Source organism: Botrytis deweyae (assembly GCF_014898535.1).
Source record: "Botrytis deweyae strain B1 chromosome Unknown BDEW_002, whole genome shotgun sequence".
NCBI lineage: Eukaryota > Fungi > Ascomycota > Leotiomycetes > Helotiales > Sclerotiniaceae > Botrytis > Botrytis deweyae.
Window position 1 is genome coordinate 2,302,988 of NW_024066209.1, and position 25,114 is coordinate 2,328,101.

General features: G+C 30.7%; 4 protein-coding genes across 4 annotated transcripts; 3 read left to right on the forward strand and 1 right to left on the reverse strand.

Annotated features, from left to right (window-relative positions):
• Positions 1-1,833: 1,833 nt before the first annotated feature.
• EAE98_001397 (uncharacterized protein) lies at positions 1,834-3,077 on the reverse strand (the record flags this gene model as incomplete). The annotated part of the gene is made up of 4 exons (XM_038949016.1): positions 1,834-2,577; positions 2,640-2,769; positions 2,852-2,916; positions 3,015-3,077. The coding sequence occupies 4 exons, from the start codon at positions 3,075-3,077 to the stop codon at positions 1,834-1,836; spliced, it is 1,002 nt and encodes a 333-aa protein (XP_038815282.1).
• Positions 3,078-3,425: 348 nt separating this feature from the next.
• EAE98_001398 (uncharacterized protein) lies at positions 3,426-4,901 on the forward strand (the record flags this gene model as incomplete). The annotated part of the gene is made up of 5 exons (XM_038949017.1): positions 3,426-3,463; positions 3,519-3,777; positions 4,057-4,255; positions 4,338-4,514; positions 4,638-4,901. 5 exons carry the CDS (start codon positions 3,426-3,428, stop codon positions 4,754-4,756), a joined length of 792 nt encoding a protein of 263 aa, XP_038815283.1. The 3' UTR covers positions 4,757-4,901.
• A 3,695-nt stretch (positions 4,902-8,596) lies between these two features.
• EAE98_001399 (uncharacterized protein) lies at positions 8,597-9,457 on the forward strand (the record flags this gene model as incomplete). The annotated part of the gene is made up of 1 exon (XM_038949018.1): positions 8,597-9,457. The coding sequence occupies one exon, from the start codon at positions 8,597-8,599 to the stop codon at positions 9,455-9,457; it is 861 nt and encodes a 286-aa protein (XP_038815284.1).
• A 4,773-nt stretch (positions 9,458-14,230) lies between these two features.
• EAE98_001400 (uncharacterized protein) lies at positions 14,231-17,114 on the forward strand (the record flags this gene model as incomplete). Its single annotated transcript, XM_038949019.1, has 8 exons — positions 14,231-14,868; positions 14,926-15,054; positions 15,107-15,122; positions 15,171-15,278; positions 15,328-15,399; positions 15,448-15,534; positions 15,585-16,773; positions 16,828-17,114. The coding sequence occupies 8 exons, from the start codon at positions 14,231-14,233 to the stop codon at positions 17,112-17,114; spliced, it is 2,526 nt and encodes an 841-aa protein (XP_038815285.1).
• Positions 17,115-25,114: the final 8,000 nt, after the last annotated feature.

Below are 25,114 nucleotides of genomic sequence, written 5' to 3' on the forward strand. Positions count from 1 at the left end.
AAGAGCAGACTGATGATTATTCATCAATCTCTACTCCCTTATCTCATTCATTTAGATAAAGAACACATCAAAAGAACCGTCCATCAACAACCCAATAAATCCAATTCTTCAATCTAAAAAGGGGCAACTAACACACAACTCGGTAAAATCAGTTTCCCCTTCTACCACTCCTCTCCCCTCCACCCGTCAAGCAAACCCATCATTACTATTACTAAAAATCCCCATCTTCCACATCCACCCAGCTACTTCATCGCAAACCTCCCAATCCACACAAAATCACAACCAAAAATACATACACCCTCATACCACCAACCCACACATCTAAGCGCCACCGGCCCCGCCTTCCTCCCATTTTCCCTTCCTTCAAAAACTCCCAATCTACCTAGTACATAGGCACCAAATGATTCCACCCCGCTCATTAGGCGAACTCGGGTGCACTGTACTGTACGTACCTAGGCGAGCTAGATACTCCATATATCCGGCATAAAAACAAAAGAATGCCTAGCAGGAACGGTACCGCACGACCAAATGGTCGTTGAGATGTACATCCGAGTACTGCATGTTTTTTTACAGGTAGGTAGGCAGGTAGGTAATAGGTAACGAATTTTACATTTTAGGTAACGAGGGGGAGGGAGGGAAATACCACAATTTTAATTTTTACGCCAATTTTCAGACCGGGAGGGGAGATGCGCAACATGTCTATATGTGTATCTATCTACCTATCTTCAAGTCCACTTTAAAAAAAAAGAGGAAGAGAGTAGGAAATCTGAAAGTAAATAGAATATCAATCAAGGAATGACTCAAAATGCTAATCTACAGGTGAGGTAAAATACAGCGCCCCATCATAGGATTATGTTCAAAGACAGGAAATTCTACATGCATATGTACAAACATGTAGATATGCATGTAATATTTTTAGAATTTTCAAGTGAGATATGCAACATTCAAGACAATTCTCGATTTCGCTGCTGTCTAGCAGGTACTATGTAGCAGAAGGTCGGATTTTGAGTCTGGGGATCGATGGCTTTGCAAGGCTTTCTTTTTTCTTTCTTTCTTTCTCGTGAGGATCTTGTTAGTATACCTAACAGTATTGAGCGAGGTCGAAGGTCGATTTTGGGTTCTAGATACCTGCCTATAGTCTGAGTATGCCATGATTTTGGAAGTATTTTTAGATTTTGAAAAAGAGATGTGCAACAAGAAAGTTTGAAAACACGAGAGAGGGTTGGGGTTTGTTTGGGTTGAGGATTGGATATATAAACTCTAGAGGGGTTTCGAAGTTTGTAGATGAGTTGTCTGATAGTTTAGAAACCACTATTCGTGTTTCAAAGGGGATCAAGTCTCTAGAAGATAGAGATGAGGCCTTGATGGAATGGTAACTGAACGAAGTGGTAGTCTCGAGAAGACGTGTTAGAGAAAGTTGGAGATGATTAGAGGAGAACTGGTCATGGAGAAAAGAAACGAACGGAGACTTAGAAGGGAACTCCAGTGTAAGAGCAATCCCCTAGATTCCTTCATATGTGATGTATACACCTGAATGTAATCTCCCCCCCTTTATTTGTATAGACAACATATTGCTGTATGATGCCTGGCTGAGAAAGATAAACCATATACTTATCCTTCTCAAATCACCGGTCATCTGCCACTCACGACTGCATCAGAATCAGCCACTTAAGTAATAGACTAAAAACAGGTATTCATTATCATTAAAATTAATAATAGTATCCACTAGCTCTGGCTTTAATTCGACACAGAGCACAAGAGGAGCTCGACTCAAATCATCAAGAGAACTTTTTGCTCAAGACAATCTCATAAGATCTCTTCGCTTCCCCTTCATCAACAACAACCGCCTCTCCTTCTTCTCTGACCTGTCAGCGTAAAAACCTCCTCCCACTCCCTCATTCCCCCAAGTCCCCAGTTCTGCCCCCTCTTCCCCTTCCTCCTCCTCCTCGTAATCCCATCTTCAATCGTCATTCCACTCTTCACACTGGCTCCATCACTAGCATTTGTATCCCATCTCCCTCCATCCCCATACTGTATTCCACTCATTGGATCATCGGGATCGATTTCCCCCAACTCAATCTTCGTCAATATCATCCTCGCCAATCTATTAAAAACCTCCTCAACATTATCACCCGATAATGCAGAAACCTCCACCGAAACCGGTATATTTGCAGAACTAGCCCATCTAGATGCTTCTTCCGCACTAACATCTCTTCCGTCCGGCGCTACACTTGCTTTTAATTGTGATCCTATCCCCGCATATCCCGAAGTCGAAGTCACAGATCCGCCCGCCGAAAAAGGAAACGAGGAATTCTTGCTATTAATACTAGGTGGTGTTGCGGGCGGCACAGATGTATCTATTAAATCTGCATTTGAGTCCGCGAGATCCGTCTTATTGCCCACAAGTAACAGTGTAAGATTTGGAGAAGCAAGTGCTCGCGCATCATTAAGAAAGGTAGGGAGTCCGGTAAAGGAATTATGGTTCGTGATATCGTAACATAGAACCGCGCCAGCGGCGCCACGGTAGTAAGAGCGCGATACAGAGCGGAATCGTTCTGTTCCTGCTGTATCCCATAGCTTTTGTATGATTAGCTCTTAGCTTGGAGGGGACAGCAAGAAGAGGAGGGGAATGGAAATACCTGGAGCTTAATGCGTTTCCGTCGAGAGCCACTACCCACTCTTATAATCTTGCTTGCGAATTCCACGCCGATAGTTTGAGATGACAAGATCCTCCATTCGTTTTTGACAAAGCGATGTAATAGACATGATCTGTGCAACATCAATATCATATCCATATCAATCCAACCATAAACATCCCACTCATCACGAACAAATAGAAAATGTAACATACTTGCCGCTTCCACTTGGTCCTAAGAGTATAATCTTAGCCAAATAATCGTACATACTACCTAATTCCTGAAAATCCATTAGTATTGGTATGAAATATCTTTCATCTTGTCTCAAACTTGGTATATCTTCATGTTGGTTCAGCAATGAAGGCATGGAAAACAAACCTGATCTCTGGTAGTACTGGCACTCTCATCACTTGCGGCGGATGAACGCCTCGGTCGTACCATCTTCACCTATGGGTGGGAATACGATAACGGGATCAATTTTTGGTTGTTAAAGGCACAGAAGGTCGAGATTTTTTTGGAAGTTGTTTAATATTTTTACAATTTGGAATTTCTTGATTTCCTTCAGTAAATCGAGACTACAATAGGACGTGACATCAAAGTTGTCGCAAGTCTTATCGCATCGGTGTTGAGCCAATCATTTCCCGACGCTAGACTAGTTTGGATTGGCTTTATATAGATTAGAGGGATTTGATAAGCCGAGGCATGTGATGAGTGAGGTATGAGGAAGAAGAATGGTTTCGTGAATGTTCAGAACTCTTCTTTAACATATATTATTCAGATATTATCAAAATGAAGATTGATGGTAGGACATTCATTGTATCAGGCGGGTAAGTGAAATCATGCAACTATGAATGAATCAAACGTTACTAACAAGACCTACAGAGCTTCAGGCTTAGGCCGAGCATGTGTTATTGATATCTGCCAAGCTGGAGGATATGCAGCTGTTTTAGATATGAATGAAGAGTTGGCTGAAGAGTTGGTTAAAGAAGTAGGAGGTGGAAAGATTAAATTCTTTCAAACAGATGTATTGGAAACAGATAGTATCACCAATGCTGTTAAAGGTGCCTTGGAATGGGTGAAAGAAACTGGAAAGGAGGTTGGTGGAGTTATCGCAGCTGCTGGTGTAGCTACTCCTGCTAAGGTATGTCCTCAATGTTTTGTTTTTAAAACAATGTTCTGTTGAAATAAGATTGCCTTTAAAGTGTTACTGGCTCTATGGTAGTTTCTCATAAACGCTCTTGCGTCGACCATACGCAACCTCCAGCGAAGATTTCTAAGACTTTCCCTTAACATCCCCTTTCAATATTTTCCTTCAACATACCTCTACCAATTTCAATTCTCATTCCTTAAGCTGCTTTATTGTGGTCCCCTCTTTACCCGGAGTACGGAGTTACTAACACACTAACCTCCCCAACCTCAGATCCTCGATCGCGACCTCAATCCTTTCTCTCTCTCCGATTTTGACTTCGTAATGAACGTCAACGTCCGCGGTACTATCGATTTGATACGTCAATGTCTTCCCCACATGGCTCGTTCCACCCCTATGAATGAAGATGGTGAGCGTGGTGTTATCATTATGGTTGCTTCATCTGCTGCCTTTGATGGCCAGCCTGGTCAAGGTAATTTTCCCTTCATTATGTACTTCCACTTCTCATATCATCCTGAATTCAAGAGAGGTTCAAGATGCTGACAGACAAATAGTCGCCTACTCTGCTTCAAAGGGCGCGATAGTCTCCTTAACCCTTCCCTTAACCCGTGATGTCGCAAAACATGGTATTCGCGTCGTAACCATAGCACCAAGTCTTTTTGATTCAAGAATGACGGCTATGATGAGTGATAAAGTGCGAGCGAGTCTGACTAGAGTTATGGAGTTTCCACGTAAGTTTTTCTTCATGTCTCTCTATTTTCGGAATATCTCCTTCTCATATGTTGTATCCCACACATTATTTCCCCCCAATATCAAAATTAGAACAAACGAGTTAATCAAAAGAAAACAAATAGTACGACCGGGCAAACCCCACGAGTTTGCACAACTGGTAAGACAAAGTATTGAGAATGTGATGTTGAACGGAGTAGTTTTGAGATTGGATGGAGGAATGAGGATGCCGAGTAAGATGTGAGGTTTGGGTGCACTTTTGTGTAGTTTCTGAGTTTTATCATGGGTCTGTATTTGAAAGTTTGACAGAAAGTCGCAAAGATATTATTTTGGCGGATTATGATTCGTAGTACGTAGTAATTGTATATTGTATTGCATTTATCTAAAATACCTGTAAAGATCAAAGTATAAGAGTGTTTGTATGGCCAATACTACAAAAGTTGAGGATGAAATATACAATTACCACATGGAGATTGTAAGAGTTGTCGAACATAGGTACTCACCGTACAGCGTGATGTTTTGTGACATAATCCCTGCAAAATTCATATTTTCCTATATAAACTAAAATCTCATATAATTCATACAATTATTAATATTAAATTATAAAAACTTTGTAATGAATAATTTGAATCATTATTTATATATAAAATTTCGAATTTATTTTTAAATATTTTTGTTGAAAAATTATTTAAACTTTTAGTTGAAAAAGTTTAGAATTTTCAACTTATAATATTTTTGTTATATAAAATAAACAAAATTTTCGAAATTTTTCGAATTTTCAACTTTAACCCTTCAAAATTACTATTATAAAAATATCTAAAAATAAATGATATACTTTTTTGGATAATTTATATAGTTCTAAATCCCTAATATATATATTTTAAAACATAGTTTATAACTGAAAGCTAATTGGTCGAGAAAAAGTATGGATATTTTATATACGAATATTAAAATACTAGAATCTAAATTAATTAATAAATTAAGAAAAGAAAATTTATAAAATGAAATTAAAAAAGATTATAGAATTTTATAAATTGAAAATTTTTTAATAATATAATTTTTTTATTAATAAATTATAATTAATAAAAGAAATAATTAATTAGAAAATAAATTAAAAATTTAAAGATTTAAAAATTTTAAAAAATTAAATAAATATTTTTAATTAATTTAAAAATTTGGGATTTGTAATAAGAGATAAGAAATTAAAAAAAGAAAGAGATTAAAAGGAAAAGAAAAAAAGGAAAAAGAATTAAAAAGGAAAGAGAAATTAAAAAAAGAAAAAAAATTAGAAAGAGAAGAGGATTAAAAAAGAAAGAAGAATTAGAAAAAAAAAGGATTAAAAAGAGAAAGGGGATTAGAAAGAGAAGAGGATTAGAAAGAAGAGGGGGAGAGAAAGAAGGATTAAAAAGGAAAAGGAGATTAAAAAGAGAAAGGGGAAAGGGAGGGAGATTAGAAAAAAGAGGGGATTGAAAACGAAAAGGGATTAGAAAAAAAAAGGGAATTAGAAAAAAGAAAAGGATTAGGAAAGAGAAGAGGATTAGGAAAGAGAAGGGGATTAAAAAAAAGAAGAGGATTAGAAAAAAGAAGGGGATTAGGAAAAAGAAGGGGATTAGAAAAAAGAAAGAAAAAAGAAAAGGGATTAGAAAGAAAAAGGAGAATTAAATTTATTAGATTTATTAGATTTATTAGATTTATTAGATTTATTAGATTTATTAGATTTATTAGATTTATTAGATTTATTAGATTTATTAGATTTATTAGATTTATTAGATTTATTAGATTTATTAGATTTATTAGATTTATTAGATTTATTAGATTTATTAGATTTATTAGATTTATTAGATTTATTAGATTTATTAGATTTATTAGATTTATTAGATTTATTAGATTTATTAAAAAGAATTAGATTTATTAAAAAGAATTAGATTTATTAGATTTATTAAAAAGAATTAGATTTATCAAATTTATTAAAAAGAATTAGATTTATCAAATTTAAGCTTAAAAATGCCTTCGGCACTACTATACGAACTAAAAGCGAGAGGCTAGCGAAATCTATTTATTATTATTATTATTATTATTATTATTATTATTATTATTATTATTATTATTATTATTATTATTATTATTATTATTATTATTATTATTATTATTATTATTATTATTATTATTATTATTATTATTATTATTATTATTATTATTATTATTATTATTATTATTATTATTATTATTATTATTATTATTATTATTATTATTATTATTATTATCATTCGAAGTTCGGGGTTGAATATACCCCATTTAAGCCTATACACAAACCACCACTTCAAAAAGCTTATAATCTGAATAACTTTAAAAACTTTAAAAGCTTTAAAATTTATATTTTATTTAGGATTTTAAAAGCTATATAGTATAAGTGTAAACGTAAATTCTGAATAGTATTAAAAATAATTATAGAAAATATTAGCAAGGTCGTTATTATTTTTAGTCACAAAGAGCCAAGAAAAAGCTCGTCTTTCTATAATACTATATTTAATTTTATCTTATATAATTATAAATAAACCAGGGTATAGAAAGATGAATAATCATATACTTTGGTCGGAAAAGCGTTACATGTGCGGTGAGTAGGTTCCAGAACTCTTAGTATATCAGAATCAAGAATTCATCTATAACAGTGGACTAGATTGGAATACCTAGACCAGCGAAGTTGTGAATCATCATTAGTGAGAGAAAACGAGTGAGAAGTTTGTAGAGGTAAGTTCACGATGCAGGACAAACTTAGACAGGATATGCGAAGTATTTCATCATGATATATAATACAGATGTCAGCTAATGAAAGTTCTCCTACCGGTTCTAATAAGCTTTATCCTATATTGCATATAGTACCACGTAGTCGTTTCAAAAGTATAGATGGAAGAATGACGTAATGTGTCAATATCTGCCAATATCGAACGAGCATGAAGTTTCGATCCGAGATCCGTGCAATATGATAGCAAAATAAATGTAAGGTCATGAGTTTAAATTGTTTACCCTCTTTGAGTAAATCACACATTAAATCGCATACAAATTCATATCAATATAATCAAGCTTCTACGATAGTAGAATCCAAAAAAATCATCATCTCATCTCATCTCATCTCATCTAAAACTTCAATGTCCCCTGTCTTGTTTCATCTCATCGGCGTCTGTACCGATTATCCTAGTATCACCCTACCAATCGCATATACATTACTCCACAATTCTATCCAACGTGTATCATGAAAGGGGAAACTCATCCGAATGAACTTGGGTTTGAAGTTTGAAGTATATTAATTGGCGGTTCCTCAATTTCAATGGAAGGGGACTCCTGAATGTTTTCTTTCGTTTTCTCCTATGAAAGTATTGTTTTTGATCGATTTGAACGATTTCGCATACACGCCGTTAATAGTTCCAAACTTGGCGTGACGCTTTGGTTCAACTTTAGGCACTCTATCCGGATCTCGTAGTTCGTTTTGGTGATAGAGCCCCAGTCATCGTTTGGGTGACGGGGGTGCTGCGACTACACAGATTGGATAGTGCATGGATGGCGAGGTGTGCGGAAGTGAAGGTTAATATATCTGCATCCAGACCTTTCATCTTTTTGGGTTTGGTTTCTGTCCCAATAGTGGTTTATTGCAGGAGTTTTGAGATGAACAGGATTGAGTCAATGGGTCTACGCTGTATTGAGTTGAACACATGTGGTGATGGTCCACTGTGCACTCCTCTTTTTCACAAACGAAATTTAGATGGCTTGCATTGATTGTTTGGGGGTTTGACAATGGGAGGGGAGGATTTCATATAAGTAGGTTTTCTTTCCGATAGCGAGGAGGAAGTTTTACTCTCTTGTTTCTTCAACACATCTTTCCTCGTTCAAATCTTCTATCGCAAATACATTCTTTTTTGGTGCAAAGTCGCCTCTCACATTCATTCAAATCAAATTTTATACATTCATTCATCCAGCTAGTTCTGGTAGATTTCGCTCCCTCCATCTTCATCGATTCATATCTCAAACTTCAAATCCTCTCCCAATCAAGAAATTTATTATCTCGACGATAAACAGAATCTTTTTCAAAATGCAATACACATCCACCATCCTCATGGCCGCTGGCCTCATCACCTCCGTCTCCGCCCACGGTCGTATCCTCACCCCAACTCCCCGTAACCCCGGTGCCGCCATGGCATCCGCATGCGGACAGCAAGTCGAGGTAAACCAAGCCTCCGACCCCAACGGAAACATCCAAGGCATGCTCCAAGTTGCCGCCAGTCAAAGCGACTACGATGCCGCCGCATGCAACATCTGGCAATGCAAGGGTTACAAATATGCCGACAACACTGATCTCGTGCAAAGCTGGACTGCAGGCCAAGTCGTTCCTTTCACGTTCAATGTTGCGGCTCCTCACACCGGTACCGCCAACATATCCATTATCGACACTGCCGCCAACACCGTCATCAAACAATTGTTGTACTATGATGTCTTCGCAAGCACAGCCACCGGTGTCACAGCCAACGAAACTAGCTTCAGCATTACCATCCCAGATGATCTCCCAAGCACCTGTGCTACCCCTGGTGGATGTGTTGTCCAACATTGGTGGGATGCCGCTTCCATCGACCAAACCTACGAGTCTTGCGTTGATTTCACCGTCGGTTCCGCATCCGGATCCGGATCTGCCTCTTCCGCAGTCGCTTCTTCCGCGGTCGTCGCTTCATCTTCTTCCGTCGCCGTCGTAGCATCCAGCTCTGTCGTCGCTTCATCCGTTAGCTCCGTTGCTGCCATTGCTACCTCCGCCGCGGTTTCAAGCGCCGTCCAAACTACCACTTTTGCCGCTCTCCCAACTACTTTGGCTACTGTTACCAAGGCAAGCAGCACTTCCAGTGCCGCTGCCGTGGCTACTTCTGCTGCCCCAGCAGAGGATGACGATACTTGCGATGCTTAAGTATTGTTTGAGTAAAGTCTTAGATGTGTTTTGTATATTTAGATATGAGGATAAAGGTAGATGATAGATGGAGAAGAGAGTTTAAATTTTTTCTTGTATATAGATAGATGTTGATCAATGAAAGATGTTTCAATTGCAGTTATTGCAGTTATCGTATTGTGTGTTTTGAAATTCGATATGATATATCCAAGTATCTTGCATGTGTGAAAATCTTGTATATCTTCTTCCCTCTGCATATATCACAATATCACTTTCCAACAGCAAGAAGAGAAATTCGAGATAGATAGCTTGAAACTCAGAAAGATAAACAGTATAAGATCCATCTATTCATCTATTCATCTATTCTTATAATACCAAAATATCAAAAGACTAGAAACTCAAGAGTATACTATATCCACGAATCAGAAACTATATACTATTATAATAGCAAATATATTTATTCTCATCTCTAATATATATAATATAATATAATATAATATAATATAATATAATATATAATATAATATAATATAATATAATATAATATAATATAATAGAATATAATATAATATAATATAATATAATATAATATATATAATATAATATAATATAATATAATATAATATAATATAATATAAATATAATATAATATAATATAATATAATATAATATAATATATTACAATACAATACAATACTCTCAGATACTAATAAACTAAAATCTATCATATAAAAAGAATACTATTCCCTAAACTGTCTAGATATTGTATCTCATTGTATTTTATTATATCCCCTTATTACTTTTATTTATTCTATTATACGAGTAGTGATTATTGATATTTGTTAATATTCGTTAGAGTATTAATAAACCTATCTACGAGTAGATAAACTGTGATTGTTTTAGATATTTGGATTTGAATTTAGATTTAAGAATGAATAAAAATAGAAATAAAAATAAAAATATTCTTATAGAAAAATACTTTTTGAGATATCTTATAATTTAATTATAATATTAGAATTGTTTTTGAAAATTTATATATATATATATTCTCCTTCTAACATCGAATTCCTCTTTAATTATATAATTATTAAGTATCTTAATTTTAAAGATATTATATACCTAGTATATTATACTCGTACTCTTCGAAGTAATAATATTATATTACTATATTATCCTTTCCTTCTCTCTAATTTAGTATATAGGAATAGAAAAATGTTTCTATATTACTCCGTATATATATATATATATATATATATATATATTAGATTATGTACATTTCCTAGGCAATTATTACAGACTTGTAATCAAAAGATCTAGACTCAAAATAACTTACCTATCTACTCTACGAAACTACAAAACCCGTAAACAATAACCCCAGTATTATAGGAAAAACTATACTAAATCGAAGCCTGAGATTGAATAAGGTTAGTTCATACACTAATATATAAGATTCTATTATACATCTCGTATATCTCGTATATATATAAGACCTTAATTATAACTCAGAGGAAAGAAAAACCTTTACACAAGTACGATTCTTAGATCCGTAGGTACTTGAAGGTTTTCATGCTTTCTCAGAGCGAGTATATCCCCTAGATTGTCAACTAGCAGCGCCATATATAATCCATATACTAAGTAAGAACATCAATAACCTTATAAATAATATTATATATAAAAGTTTTAATATTATATTTGAAATTTAGAATTTATTAAAAAAATAATAATAAATATATTAATTATATCTCCAAGATTTTTTTTATTGTAAAATAATGATTTTAAGATTTTATAAATATTATTATATTTTATCTTTAAAAATAAAAAATATTTATAAACAATTTCTATATAATTTATATTTAAAAATATATATCAAATCAAAAATTTAATATTTATTAAAAAAAGAAAAAGAAAATAAAAGATTATATAAAGATTTTCAAAGTATATTATTTGTTTTTATTAAAATTATAAGTGTTGAACTATTATTATAAAAAAACGTATTAAAATAATAAGAATTCTCAAAATTCTGATATTCTAATTAGTCAGTAAGTGTATATTAAGTGATGGCGCCGCTAGTTGGCAGTCTAGGGGATAATCATACCACGAGCAGCGAGCGGTAAGTCTACGGAGGACAGGACGATGATCGGATATTTGCTATGTGTTTTAAACGCCGAGGTCAGGTCAGTTTGCTACGCTGGTAGATGTTGGATAGGTACCTAGGTATCTATGGTGAAAACGCGTCATGTAGGTAGGATTCTAGATTTCGTGATCATTACTCACGCATACCGGTAGGTAAGCTCGTAGGTAATCATTGAGAATGAATGAATGAATCATTAGGTATGATGAAATATTTTTCATGTACGATATCTATGATTTGGATGTATCTATGATGGATTGGATAGGGGCACCCTCATCATATCATCACCAGCCACACCAGCCACGATCAAATGATCACAAAATCCCGAGGTATTAACGGATTCAGCCCTGTTTTATTGGTTGGTCCTGGATTTCTTGGAATGTTCTATGGATGGATACCTACTTGACTTGTTTGGAGTGCGGAATGACTATTTGGGTGGGTACCTAGGTAATGGATGGATGGATGGATGGATGGATGAGAAGCTGGAGGTGTACGTATGTGGCTGTGCTGAGTTGTGGCGGAATTGGCTGGGACGGGTGTTTGATGTGATTCATTTGTGCGTTAGTGTTTCGTTGGCGCTGGTGTGAAGTCTGGATGGATGGATGGATGGATAAATAGAGATAGATAAATGGATGGATGGGGGATGTACGCAAGCGCTGATCTTTTTGACATTGGGTTTCTTTGTGATGAGATGAGATGAGATGAGGTAGTGGATTGAAGGATGGGATTTTGATGGAAGGGTTCTTTAGATGAGGGATGTGAGTTGTGGATTGTGTTGTCATTCTGATATGCCATTCTGAACTTTGAGCATGCCGGATTGGGAAGGACGTTGAATGCCCAGGTGGGTATATCTGATGTATCATATTGGAAGTGAATACTTAGAACATGAACTACATTGATGTGATACTTGGCAATGAGCATAATCGTCCATGCTTTGGAAATGTCTGATTTTTGACGTGACTTGGCGTGGGGGAAGGACTGGGAAGGACGGGGAAGGATTGGACTTTACAAATGATTCATATGCTCGAATTGGTAGGTGCGAATCTTACCTATGTGCTTTCCTGGATAGAGATGAGATTGATGAGGTGTGAGAGAGTTGCCTGGGGATTGAAGATGGTGAATTATGATTAAGACTAAGTAGGTAGGTAGGTAGATAAGAAAGATTGGATTCTCATATCTGCAGTTGATAAACAGGAGACGAGTATCAATTGTAATCCATTACATGTGAAAATATCTCATCGATTACTACTTTCTACTTTCTTCTTTCTATCTCTACGATAATCCGATATCAAATCCTTTCCCTCGTGATTCAAGTACCTGTACCTGATCGACGTGCGTAACTTAACTGCCGGCAGTTAGTCACTCGCAAGGCAATCAACGGATCAACCGCTTGTATCAGTCCGGAGGGTTAATCGTCGTACTACTATTAGAGTCTTCGGGAAGAGAACCGAGGACGAATCGTGCATCATCAAAGTATGAATAGGGAGAATCGACCGAGTAAGTATTGAGTGTTTTTTAAAGTCTCTTGTCCATTGCTTTATCTTGTCAAGTGATTTTCTATTGATGTTCAAATGATTTCTTATTCCATTCCATGCATCCCGATGTGTCTCGAACATCATCATCAAGCAGTACCTAGGTACATACTACATCATCGTGTCATCAAACCAAGCTTTCATCCAAGTATGGGGGAAGAGATAGAAGAGGACAGTGAGTGGTCAGTCACGCTCGAGATAAGATAGGAGGATATATGAATCAGGAGAAGTCTGAGTGGTAGTTGGATAATTGATGATGAAGGTTTGAGTAATGCAAGATCTTTGTTGGAACTAATCGGCGTGGAGCAAACAATTGGGATACTCAATTGAGTAATTGATCGAGTGACACAAATATATGATGGATTATGATATGGGAAGAGATCCTTACAAAACACATACCTACTTGAATAATGCAAGTCTTTCTTCCCACGTTTGCGAATGGAAGTACTTTGATGCTCAAGTACCATGAGGCACAGCACATACAATACCGGTACAATAAAATCCATCGCATCACATCAACATCAATATCAAATTACTGCGCCACATCTATTTATTCCCATCCATACCTACCTAGGTACCTACCTAATTCACAAATCCAGCAAACCCTCACAGATTCCCATCTCATCCAATCATACGATAGAGAATACACAATCAAAATCATATTCCATCCAATCAGATTCCTTTCTCCCAAGATATTTCTCCGCTACTTGGCAAATCCACTACTGGGAAAGTTCAGCCTTGGCAAACAGCAAACCTTGAATAATCCCTGGACATCTTCGCCTTATCAACTTGCAGGGAGAGGGAGTGACTTTCACCGTATCCCAATTCCCCATCCATCCCCATATCATTCATTGCCCTTTTGTTATAAACAACGTTACACCTCCGGCTATATTAACAAACGTCCTCTTCCTTTTTTTGATATCAATCATCATCAAATCATCCTTTGTTTTTGCCTCTTACGTGTTTTTCTTTCTTCAGATAAAACACACACCCACCACACCTCTCTTCACTCCATTTCCCTAATTTGATAGCGAATTCATCTTTGTCTCTTTCTTCAACTCAACCATACCCAAGTTTGTTTCTCAGATAAACAAATTAATCCTCACATTCTATTCATCTGATTCTACATCGATGAAGGAAACTTCGTCTAATTCGCCGTCATTTCTAGATCGTGTGAGCTTTTGGGATAAATCCAAGGCACATGGCAACCCTACGACCTCGTCAGATCTGAGTGGACCAACTCTTCCCTTGAGCAATCCTCCTACTACCAGCTCGCAGAATAACAACAACAACAACACTGCTACCTCTGCTCTTAACAATGCAACCAACATCCCCAGAAATAATGCAAATCATAATGGCTTCAAGAACCAACGTTCAAATCCCACAAGAAACAATGTGGCAGACAATACATCCGACGTCCATCCGCCACCAGCTCCACCTCCGCAAGTTGATGGAGAGGGGAATCTCATAGAATCGAACGAATCCGAGAAACCCAAGAAGAAAAATGTTGCCATTCGATTTTGGCTTACCGGCAAACATATTATACTCTCAAGTGTCATCAACATTTTATTGGTATTTGTACCGGTTGGTATCATCGCCTATGCGATTGGGCTCAGTCCAGGTATCATCTTTGCGATGAATGCGATTGCTATTATACCTTTGGCAGGTTTACTCAGTCATGCTACGGAAAGTGTGGCTAAGAGGATGGGTGATACTATTGGTGCTTTGATGAATGTTACTTTTGGTAATGCTGTTGAGCTTATCATTTTGTAAGTTTCCCTCGACACCTCTGTGTGAATATCGAGTCAAGCTAACAATATCAATAGTATGTATGTCTACCTCGTGAGAGATCAAGACAAGAAAGTGCGAGAAGCCCTCTTAAAGGCATTATCATATCAATCGCGTCCCATATCATTATACCCTTTCCATTTCCTTTTGTCTCATGCAAGTCCCTTGTGAAATATTCGTTCAAAACATATGCTCACCTGTTTATCTTTAATCCTATAGCATTGCATTGCAGAAGGTTTGTAAATTTCCCCTCTCCAGTGCGAATTATTCTAACTTTCAACAGAATGAAATCCGTATCGTCCAAGCTTCCTTGCTCGGCTCGATTCTTGCAAATCTACTCTTGATTCTAGGAATGTGTTTTTTGATTGGTGGACTTCGCTTCCGTGAACAGGTAATTGATTCTTCTTCGGAAAGTTGTGAGCAGTGTTGATATTTTACAGATCTATAATAGTACTGTCACACAAATGAGTGCTTGTCTTTTAAGTTTGAGCGTCATGAGTTTATTGCTTCCGGTATGAATTTTTCTTCCTTTGGCGTAAACTATTAACTGACAAATATAGACTGCTTTCCATGCATCGTTCAATACTACAACTGCTGCAGATAAGGCTAACACCAAAGTTTTGCAAGTTAGTCGTGGTACTAGTGTCGTAAGTTCCCCATTGTGTTTGAGAGACCTTGTTATACTAACATCTTCCAGATTCTTCTTTTGGTTTATGCCATGTACCTCTTGTTTCAGTTAAAGTCCCACGCATATATGTATGAAAGTACTCCTCAGCATATTATTGATGAGGAATTAGCTCCTGGGCCGGTTGCAGCTTGGATGGACTCATCATCTGATGATTCATCCTCCTCCAGCTCTGACTCTGATGGCTCCAGCGGCTCCAATACTACTGCCAAACGTGTTAAAAGACTCATCAGAGGTGGTAGACGTCGCAAGTCAAGCTCAGCTTCGAAAGATACTGTCGAAGTTGAGGCTCTTCGTACACCATCTTTTGGTAACAGCAGTCTCAATCATGCAGCTGAAGGTAGTGGATCCGCTGGTGATGATCATCGTACAGGTGCTATTGACTTTGCAGAAGATGGTGATGATGAACGTCCTAGAAGAAGTCGCACTGGTTCATTCACAAATTATGTCATGACCAAAAAGGAACATAAGAGAGAACGCAAGCAACAGAAAAAGGAACACAAAGCTCGCAAGAGAGCTCTCAGACATCAAGAAACCATCAAAGAAGGTGTTGTACCTGAAGTTATCAATGAGAAATCTGCTGAAGTGGTACCGAATGATTCCGATCCACGACGTGTTGATTTTGCCATTATGGAAAATCCTGAAAATCAACAAGATAACGCTCAAAAACGACCATTTACTCTTCGCGGAATAACCTCTGGCATTCGACCTCAAATTCCAAAGACATTCTCTCAAAATGTCTTTACCAACCCTGCACCTACTGGTACTCCACCCCCTGGAAATATTCCTCGCGTTCGTATGGGAATTCGTCGCACAAATTCTTTACCCGATCGTCTCAATCAAACTATATCAAATCCAGCCAATCCCACCCCATCAAATCTTGCACCTATTCGCATCAACAGCACAGCTGTTGCAGTCAACAAGGTTCCCATGGATGATGAGGACGAAAATATCTCTCGTACTACAGCCGTCGTTTTACTTCTTCTTTCTACTGGTCTTGTAGCCTGTTGTGCCGAATTCATGGTTGATAGTATCAATGCTGTTGTTGAAGGCAATTCTGGTTTGAGTGAGGCTTTTATCGGTCTCATTATCTTACCTATTGTTGGTAATGCGGCCGAGCACGTTACAGCCGTTACGGTAGCTAGTAAGAATAAAATGGATTTGGCAATCGGTGTAGCCGTTGGTTCTTCTATTCAAATCGGTATGTTTTTCAATCACAATATTTAATCCAATGCGAACTAACTCATCATGATAGCTCTCTTCGTCACTCCCTTCATCGTTCTTCTCGGCTGGTGTATGTCCAGAGAAATGACACTATACTTTACGCTCTTTGAAACCGTCTGTCTCTTCGTCTCGGCCTTTATTGTCAATTTCTTGGTTCTCGATGGTCGATCCAATTATCTCGAAGGTGCCCTTCTTTGCGCAGCTTATGTCATTATCGCCGTTGCGGCTTTCTTCTACCCAGCAGAAGATGATCAGAGTAATTTGGGCGGAAATTCAGATGCGGCCAAGATGTTGGTGAGGAGTCTTGTGGGAATTTAATCTTGATGAAGATGATGATGATGATGATGATGAAGTATGGAATGGAAGTATGGAGGCGGGTGATGATTTTATGGTGGGATGAGATGGGGGGGGTTTATGATGGAGGTGGATTTATATTATGATTGAGATGTTATGATGATGGATGGATGGATGATGGATGGATGGTGGTGTGTAATGATTGATTAATCGAATGATACTTTTTTCTTTCTTTCTTTCGCTTTCGCTTCTTGAGCTGACTGGTTTGGTGGTTGATTGATTGATTGATTAATAAATGGATTAATAAATCGAGTTTTTGCTTAAGAGGGCTTACTTTCTTTCTTTCTTTCCTGATTAGGATTAATAATAAATAGCTAGCTAGCTAGTTTCTTCCTTTCTTTCTTTCTCTCTTTCTTTCTTTCCTTTCTTTCTTCAACTCGAAGAACAACTAACTAACTTAAGATTCTCTCTCTTTTCTTCTTTAATTAATTAGCTAGCTAGTTATAATATTTTATTCTATTCTATTCTATTCTATTTTATTTTATTATAATCTCATATATAATACTAGATAAGCCCTAGTACAGCTATTTACCGAACACCAAAATCACACCAAACCTTATATATTTTATCTATCTATTCTCTAAATTATTAACTAGTAGCACCGTCGCTTAATAAGCACTTATTAATTAATTAATTAAAACATTAGAATTTTGAGATTTCTTATCTTATTATTTTAATATATTTTCTTATAATAATTATTAATATTATCATGGGGATAATAAAGTAATATAATACTAATAATTCATACTGTTGTAATATTGCTTAAGGTTCTAAAAGCTAAAGACTACAAACGTATATGCTATAGTGCGGAAGCACTAGTATATACGCTAACGCGGTCAGTCATATGATCCCTATTCCAATACTAGTAACTCTCTAAAGTTATTATATCGTATCTTTTCTAACTAATATCCCTTTTCTAATATAATCATTTATATTACTAATCTTTTTCAATCCATTTTGTAACCTTAATCTTTATAATATTATTATCAATCAAATCCTTTAAAGCTTGATACAGCTTAGATTTAATTATTATATTTGCTAGATTAGATTCTTTATCAATTTATTTAATCTTTATAATCTCTTGTTTCTTATATATCTCTCGAATTACTATTATATCGATTATTAGTTTCTTTTTGATAATTATACTAAATTTTGTAAAATAGTTATATAATAATTTTAAATCGATATATATAACTAATAATATCTTATGATTTGAAAAGATTTTATTAAATATATCTTTAATTGTTGTATTAATATTAAAGCCCAAAACCATATCATAAAGCTTTGATACTAATATACTTTTAACAATTCTCTTATATTTAATTGATAATTAATAAATAATGTTAGCTCTATCGAACTTATTTATTAAAATAATAATATATTTAATCTAAGAAAATAAATCTTTGTTATTAATAAAGGACATATTTGTGAATACAATTAATTTGAGAGAATTTATATCAAGTGGTATAAATTATAATTCTTTCTCTAAATTATTGATTTGTTATTGAATGCATTTATTAAAAATATTAGTATTTTCTTTTTTTGGATTAATTATTTATATTATGTATAATAAATCAAAGACTGTTTCTAATTAATATATAATTGCTATATATACTCCTCGAATATATTATATAATATATTGATCTTTTGTTATTACAGATTTTTTGAGCTTATTATATATACCTTGTATATCTGATAATTCTGATTTGATTAAATAAAGGTTTTTGTATTATTTCTTTTAGTTGAGATAGATTATACTATCATTTCACTAAGTAATCAAATTATTATTAAACTTAAATAATATATTTGATATAAATGTTTTATATTTTTTTACTATAAATTTAGCGTTTTTAAATTCAGTTTATTTACAATCTATAAATATTTTATTAATTATAATAAATATATTATTTATTTGTAATTTGATAATATTGAATATTATATTATTTTTAATTGTATATAATAAATATGAATTATAGATCGATTATATTATCTTGAAAATATTGATATAATATTTGTAGTAGATATTAAACCAATGATTTTCTGCTTCCGGAATATTATATAATAATTATATAATTTGTAAAATAAAGCCTTCTAGAATATTTATTTCCAATAATAATTAAATATAAAATTTCCGAATTAAATTCGATATCAATTATATATATACTTATATAATATCGTGAATATTTATAGTTATCTTGTTTTAAAATAGTATAACTATTACTATTAATATAATATACTAATTAATATATTATATTATAAGCGATTATATCAAAACAATATCTTTTCTTTAATTTTTCTATATTTGTATAATCAATCAGGATTTGGGAAATACTTTATTAATTCCTTTATTCTTAATCTTATTAATAAAACAAGAATTAAAAATCCTTATATTTATAAAAATATTTATAATCTTTATAAATTAGAAAATACTATTTTTTATAAATCTGTTAATCTTCTTTTATCTTAATTCCACAAAAATTATTGATAGTAGAGTATCAGTAAATACTGTATAATATTCAATATACTGTATATCATTAGATTCGTTTTTTTTAATAAAAAAATTAATAAATCCAATAAATGTTTTATAAATTCAATATTTTTTCTTTTACAAAAAATATTATTTATACTGGAATTATTATTTAAAGGATTTATTGTTATTGAAATTAAAAGTTCCTGAATATATCTAAAAAAGTCTTTTCTAGATTCCTATTCCTAATAATAACTAATAAAGGAATAAATATAACTTTGCCAGATTTTAACAAAATTATTGTACTTGTATTAGATACAGCAAGTTACTCTTATTACATCAATCCAGCTTATATAAATAATATTTATAGTGATTCGATAAATGGTTAGAATTAATCCTGAGACTAATCCTATATATCCTCTATATAAAATTTAACCTAAATAATACAGAATTCTATTAGTTTACTTAATAATCGTATTATATATATCTTATCTTTTATACCCAATAAATAATATAATCCTATTTATTCTTTATATTCTCTTCATATCTAAACCTTCAAATTAATAGATAAATCATATAAAGCCATTATAAATAATTTATTTCATTAATTTAAAATATCAGATACTTATTATATTACTTATAGTTTATAAATTTTATTTATTACTTTTTTAATCATTAATTGTTACTATAGAACTATAAATATAAATAGGTTAGATTCAGATATCTGTAAATATACTTTAAAGACTAGAAGTATTGAAATTAATCTATTTGATTCTATAATATCATTTACTGCTTTTATAATTATTTACAATATTTTTTTTTTATAATAAAACTACTAAATTTATTAAAAATAATAATATATATTTTCTTGATAATTATATAATAGTATTTAATTATATTGATTAATCAATATACCTTAATTGATATATTCTTTATTCTTATTAATATAATCATAATATATTAAATGAATTCTTTATTTATAAAATTCTTCCCAATATTATATATAATAAAATCTAATGAATTAGTATAAATATCCATCCAGTATTTTCAAAATATATTGAAAATATATTTCGCAATAATATTATCTAACCATTATACAACTTGAAATCGTATTCCCTTATCAATAATATATAAAATAAAATAAATATTAATATACATCATATCAACTATAATTAAATGATTAAAATCAATATTATCTTATAAATTAAATTTAAATTAATCCAATAATTTTCTATACTTTTAATAATATTAATAAAACTTGTTGAACTTGTTAATCTCAGTTTTTGAGATATTATTATAACCAGCTTATTATAATACTCATAAAAGCCTATATACTGATAAATAATTAAAATAATAATATAATTATCATAATTCTGTATTAATAAAATAATACTTATTATTCTCAATAATTTGTTATATAAATTACTATATATTTATTTGTTATAGAAAAATAATATACTTGTTATATCAAATATAAAAATAACTTTTTCTTATTTTTATAATAATAATATTAATAACATTGTTATAGTATATACTGAAATAATTTATATTGTCAAATAACAATAGAAATAATGTTTTTGTATCCATAACATAAAATTCGATAATTCCTAGAAATAAATAAAACTTGATTGATTCAAAAGATTCAGCTTTTCTGATTTTGAATATTACATTTGTAACTTCTACTCTACTCGTGTTTAAAACAATATTCTCAATAATTGTCTTGTATACTATATATTAATCAAATCCTATTATAAATCATTATATTATAACTATATCAACAATAATACCCTTAAATTTTTTCAAATTATATTCATTTATAAATACAAATTTATCTCAAATTTGATATATCAGAAGATAGATAAATATCTTATTAATCAATTTTATTGTAATCTTTTTACCATTAATAAATCTATTTTGAATAATAAAGCTCGATTATGATTTTTATACTAATAAATCTTGAAATTTATACTAAGCAAAATAAACTTCAATTTTCTTATTAATATCGAAATCAGACTTTTTATTATAATTTTAATTGGAATTTTTATATTTAATAAAAAACCATTCAAAACTCTTATCAAAGTTATTATTAATTCTTTTAAATTACTCCTTATATTTACATTATAATTTATTATACTCCTCCTTATTATATTGAATTGATTAATAATTATCCTTTTTATAAACAAAATATCTTTTTTTAGTTTATAATTTGAATAATTATCAATTATTTTATTTAAAGCCTTTATTCTGATTATATCCTCCTTTACATTAATATTTTCGATTGATATAAAATATTGTATTTCTATTTGAATAAGCTAGCTCCTATATCATAATAACTGAATAAAGTTTTTCAAGAAGATTTGATATATTATTAGTTAAACGAAAACAAACTAAAGAATATACTAATACTAGTATATATATATTAATAATCTTTTAATAAAATAAATTATTTATCCTAATTATAATACTAAATCCTTTATATAAGTGATATAGTTTTATTATTATTTGTTATAGATAATAAGTAATTAATTTCCTATTATTTTTAGGTTATATTATTATACTCTTTAATATAACAACTTCCTATTATTGTATAATATTTCTTTTATACTCAAAGTCTTCAAATATAATTATAACAAATCGCAAATTTCCTATATCAATATTAATATAGTTTCTAAATTTATATAATAGAAATCAAATACTATATCAATAAATATAGTAAAGAATATTTTTAAAAATAGATTATTAGATATATCAATTTATTAATAATTATTAAGGAATATATTATATTTATAAATGAAATTATTATCTTACTTGTTATATTTATTATCCTTATTATAAAGTTTTACAAGATTTTCGAAAAGTTAACTAATATTTATAATTTTTAATAATAGATTTGGAAAGATCTTTAGAATACTATAATTGTATCCTAGATCACCTTCTTCTTCTTTTCCTCCTATATTACTTCTACCTCCGTTGTTGCTATTCTCACTATAACTATTCTATAGATTTCTATTATGATTACCTTATAGATTTCTATTATGATTATTTTATAGATTCTCATCATAACTATTTTATGGGAAACCGTTCCCTCTGTCTTTATTACCTTTTTCTTTTTCCTTATTCAAATTATTATTATTATTAAATGAATTATTAAATAATTAATTACTTTTTTCCTATAATAATAAATGTGATTATAATAATAAAGATTCAGATTGTTAAAAAATATTTCGGATTGAAACTGTCCATACAAAACTAACTATAAAAATAATAATTTTTTTTATTTATAAAATAAATATATAAATAAATTAGGTTTATTCTTTTCTTATAGAAATCCAATATTAAATTAAAAAACAAATTTAGAGTAATAAAATACTAATAGTTTTGATAATGCTTTTTATTTAATATTAATATCTTTTCCTTTATTATCTAAAAAACTAAATCCTGAAATTGTTATAATTTGAGATAAAATACTTGATAATTACAATAGCTTATATTAATTGAAATCTAATAATCCAGGCTATAACGCTTTACCTTAGAAGAACTGTAAGAACAGGATACAATTTGTCCTTAGAATCTATAACTACAAAATCAGAAGCAAAACGCTTATCGAGCATACCTATATATCAATTATATATATATAATTATATATATATATATATACATATATAAGCAATTACAATTACAATTAGATACTGATTTGTAATATTATCCTTTCTTTTAAAAAAGCTTGTTCTTAAGCTTTATAATTATCTATTTTAGTTATTAAATCAATAATCACAAAATAATATCATCATTATTTGATTATAATAATATAATAAATAAATATATATATAGGTTTTTCTTTTTGTAATAGAAAAGTATATATAAAACAAAGAAAATCATTTTATAACTTAATAACCAATCGAATCCTTTAAAATATATAAATTAATCGAATTCCTTTTTTTTTCCAAATCTTTTTCTAATCAATCAACCCTTTTATATTTATTAATCAATATACCTTCGATTTCAAAAAAAAAATATAATAATAAAAACAAACTGTTATTAATATAGATTCAATAATAAAAGAATATATATATAATAATAAATTATTTATAATTTTTTCTACATTTGCTTTACTAATTTATTCTTCTACTTAACTTATAAAAAAAAGAATAGCTGTTTTTTCTATTACGTAAGGCAAGCAATCTATCAAAAAAGAGAAATTTCAATATTAAAATAACTATAACTCTAATAAAATAAATAATAAATCAAATTCTGATAAAAAATATAAATAAGATTTTTTATTTATTCATCTTTAGTATATAGTTAGCTTATTTAATAAATATAATTATAATTACTAAAAATAATATTTTCGAAAATAAAATCAATCTTCGATTTACTTATTGAATATACTCATTTTATTATATTTCTAGATAGAATTCAAAGAAAGAATATAATTCTTTAATTGATTATATTAATAATTATAAAAGAAAATTTATTAATAAATTAATTATAATAATATATTATTTTAATAATATTGAAAATAATAAATAAAAGATTATCAAAAAGAAGATTATGGAGATCTTATATTAAAATTAATTTAATTACAAATTCAATATATTCTATTACAAAAGTATTAATTTTATTAATATTAATAAACTAAAATCTTCAAATAAAAGATTATCAAAAAAAATAATATTATAATAAAAATAATATATTTAGAAAAACAATTGAATTTGTATAGATTATATGCATAACTATATTTCTAGTAAAAGAGATAATATATATTATCGAATTCCTAATCAATTATTTAGTTAAGTTTGTTATTTACTATATTTTATTAATAAATATAAGTATAAATATTTATCTTCCGGAAAGACTTATAAGATATTTCTTTAGTATTAAGTAATTATTATTAAATATAATAATATAATAAAAATAAATTACAATTTTATTGATTTTTAATAAAATTAATTCTTTTTTAATAACTTGATTTATAGAAAGAATTGAGAAATTATATTTCAAAAGAAATACTTTCTATTATCCTTACTTGAAAAAACACAAAGCATTATATAACCGAAACTATAAAATAGAAAAACAAATTGAAACAATAATATCAATTTACTATAATATAAATAAAAGTAAAGCTTTTAATAATTTACAAGCGATTATAAACGATTAAATACAAGCTTAATCTTATTATTACATATATTACAACTAAAAATCATCTTATCTTTTAATTTGTAATTATTTTATATATATTTATTATTACTATTAATTAAAAACTTAACTAATATTTCGATTTAAATTATTCAATTTTTGCTTTCATATTTTATCTAATTGTAACTGTTAATATCTATAAAGACTTCTTTTTTGATTTACTTTAAAATTATTAAAATAAAGGAAAATATTTTTTATTATATTATTTTAGTAATTTAATCTTTATTTAATTATTTTTCTATTATTTATGAAATTATAATTTTTTTATTATTTTGATATATAAAAAAAATTCTTTTTATTT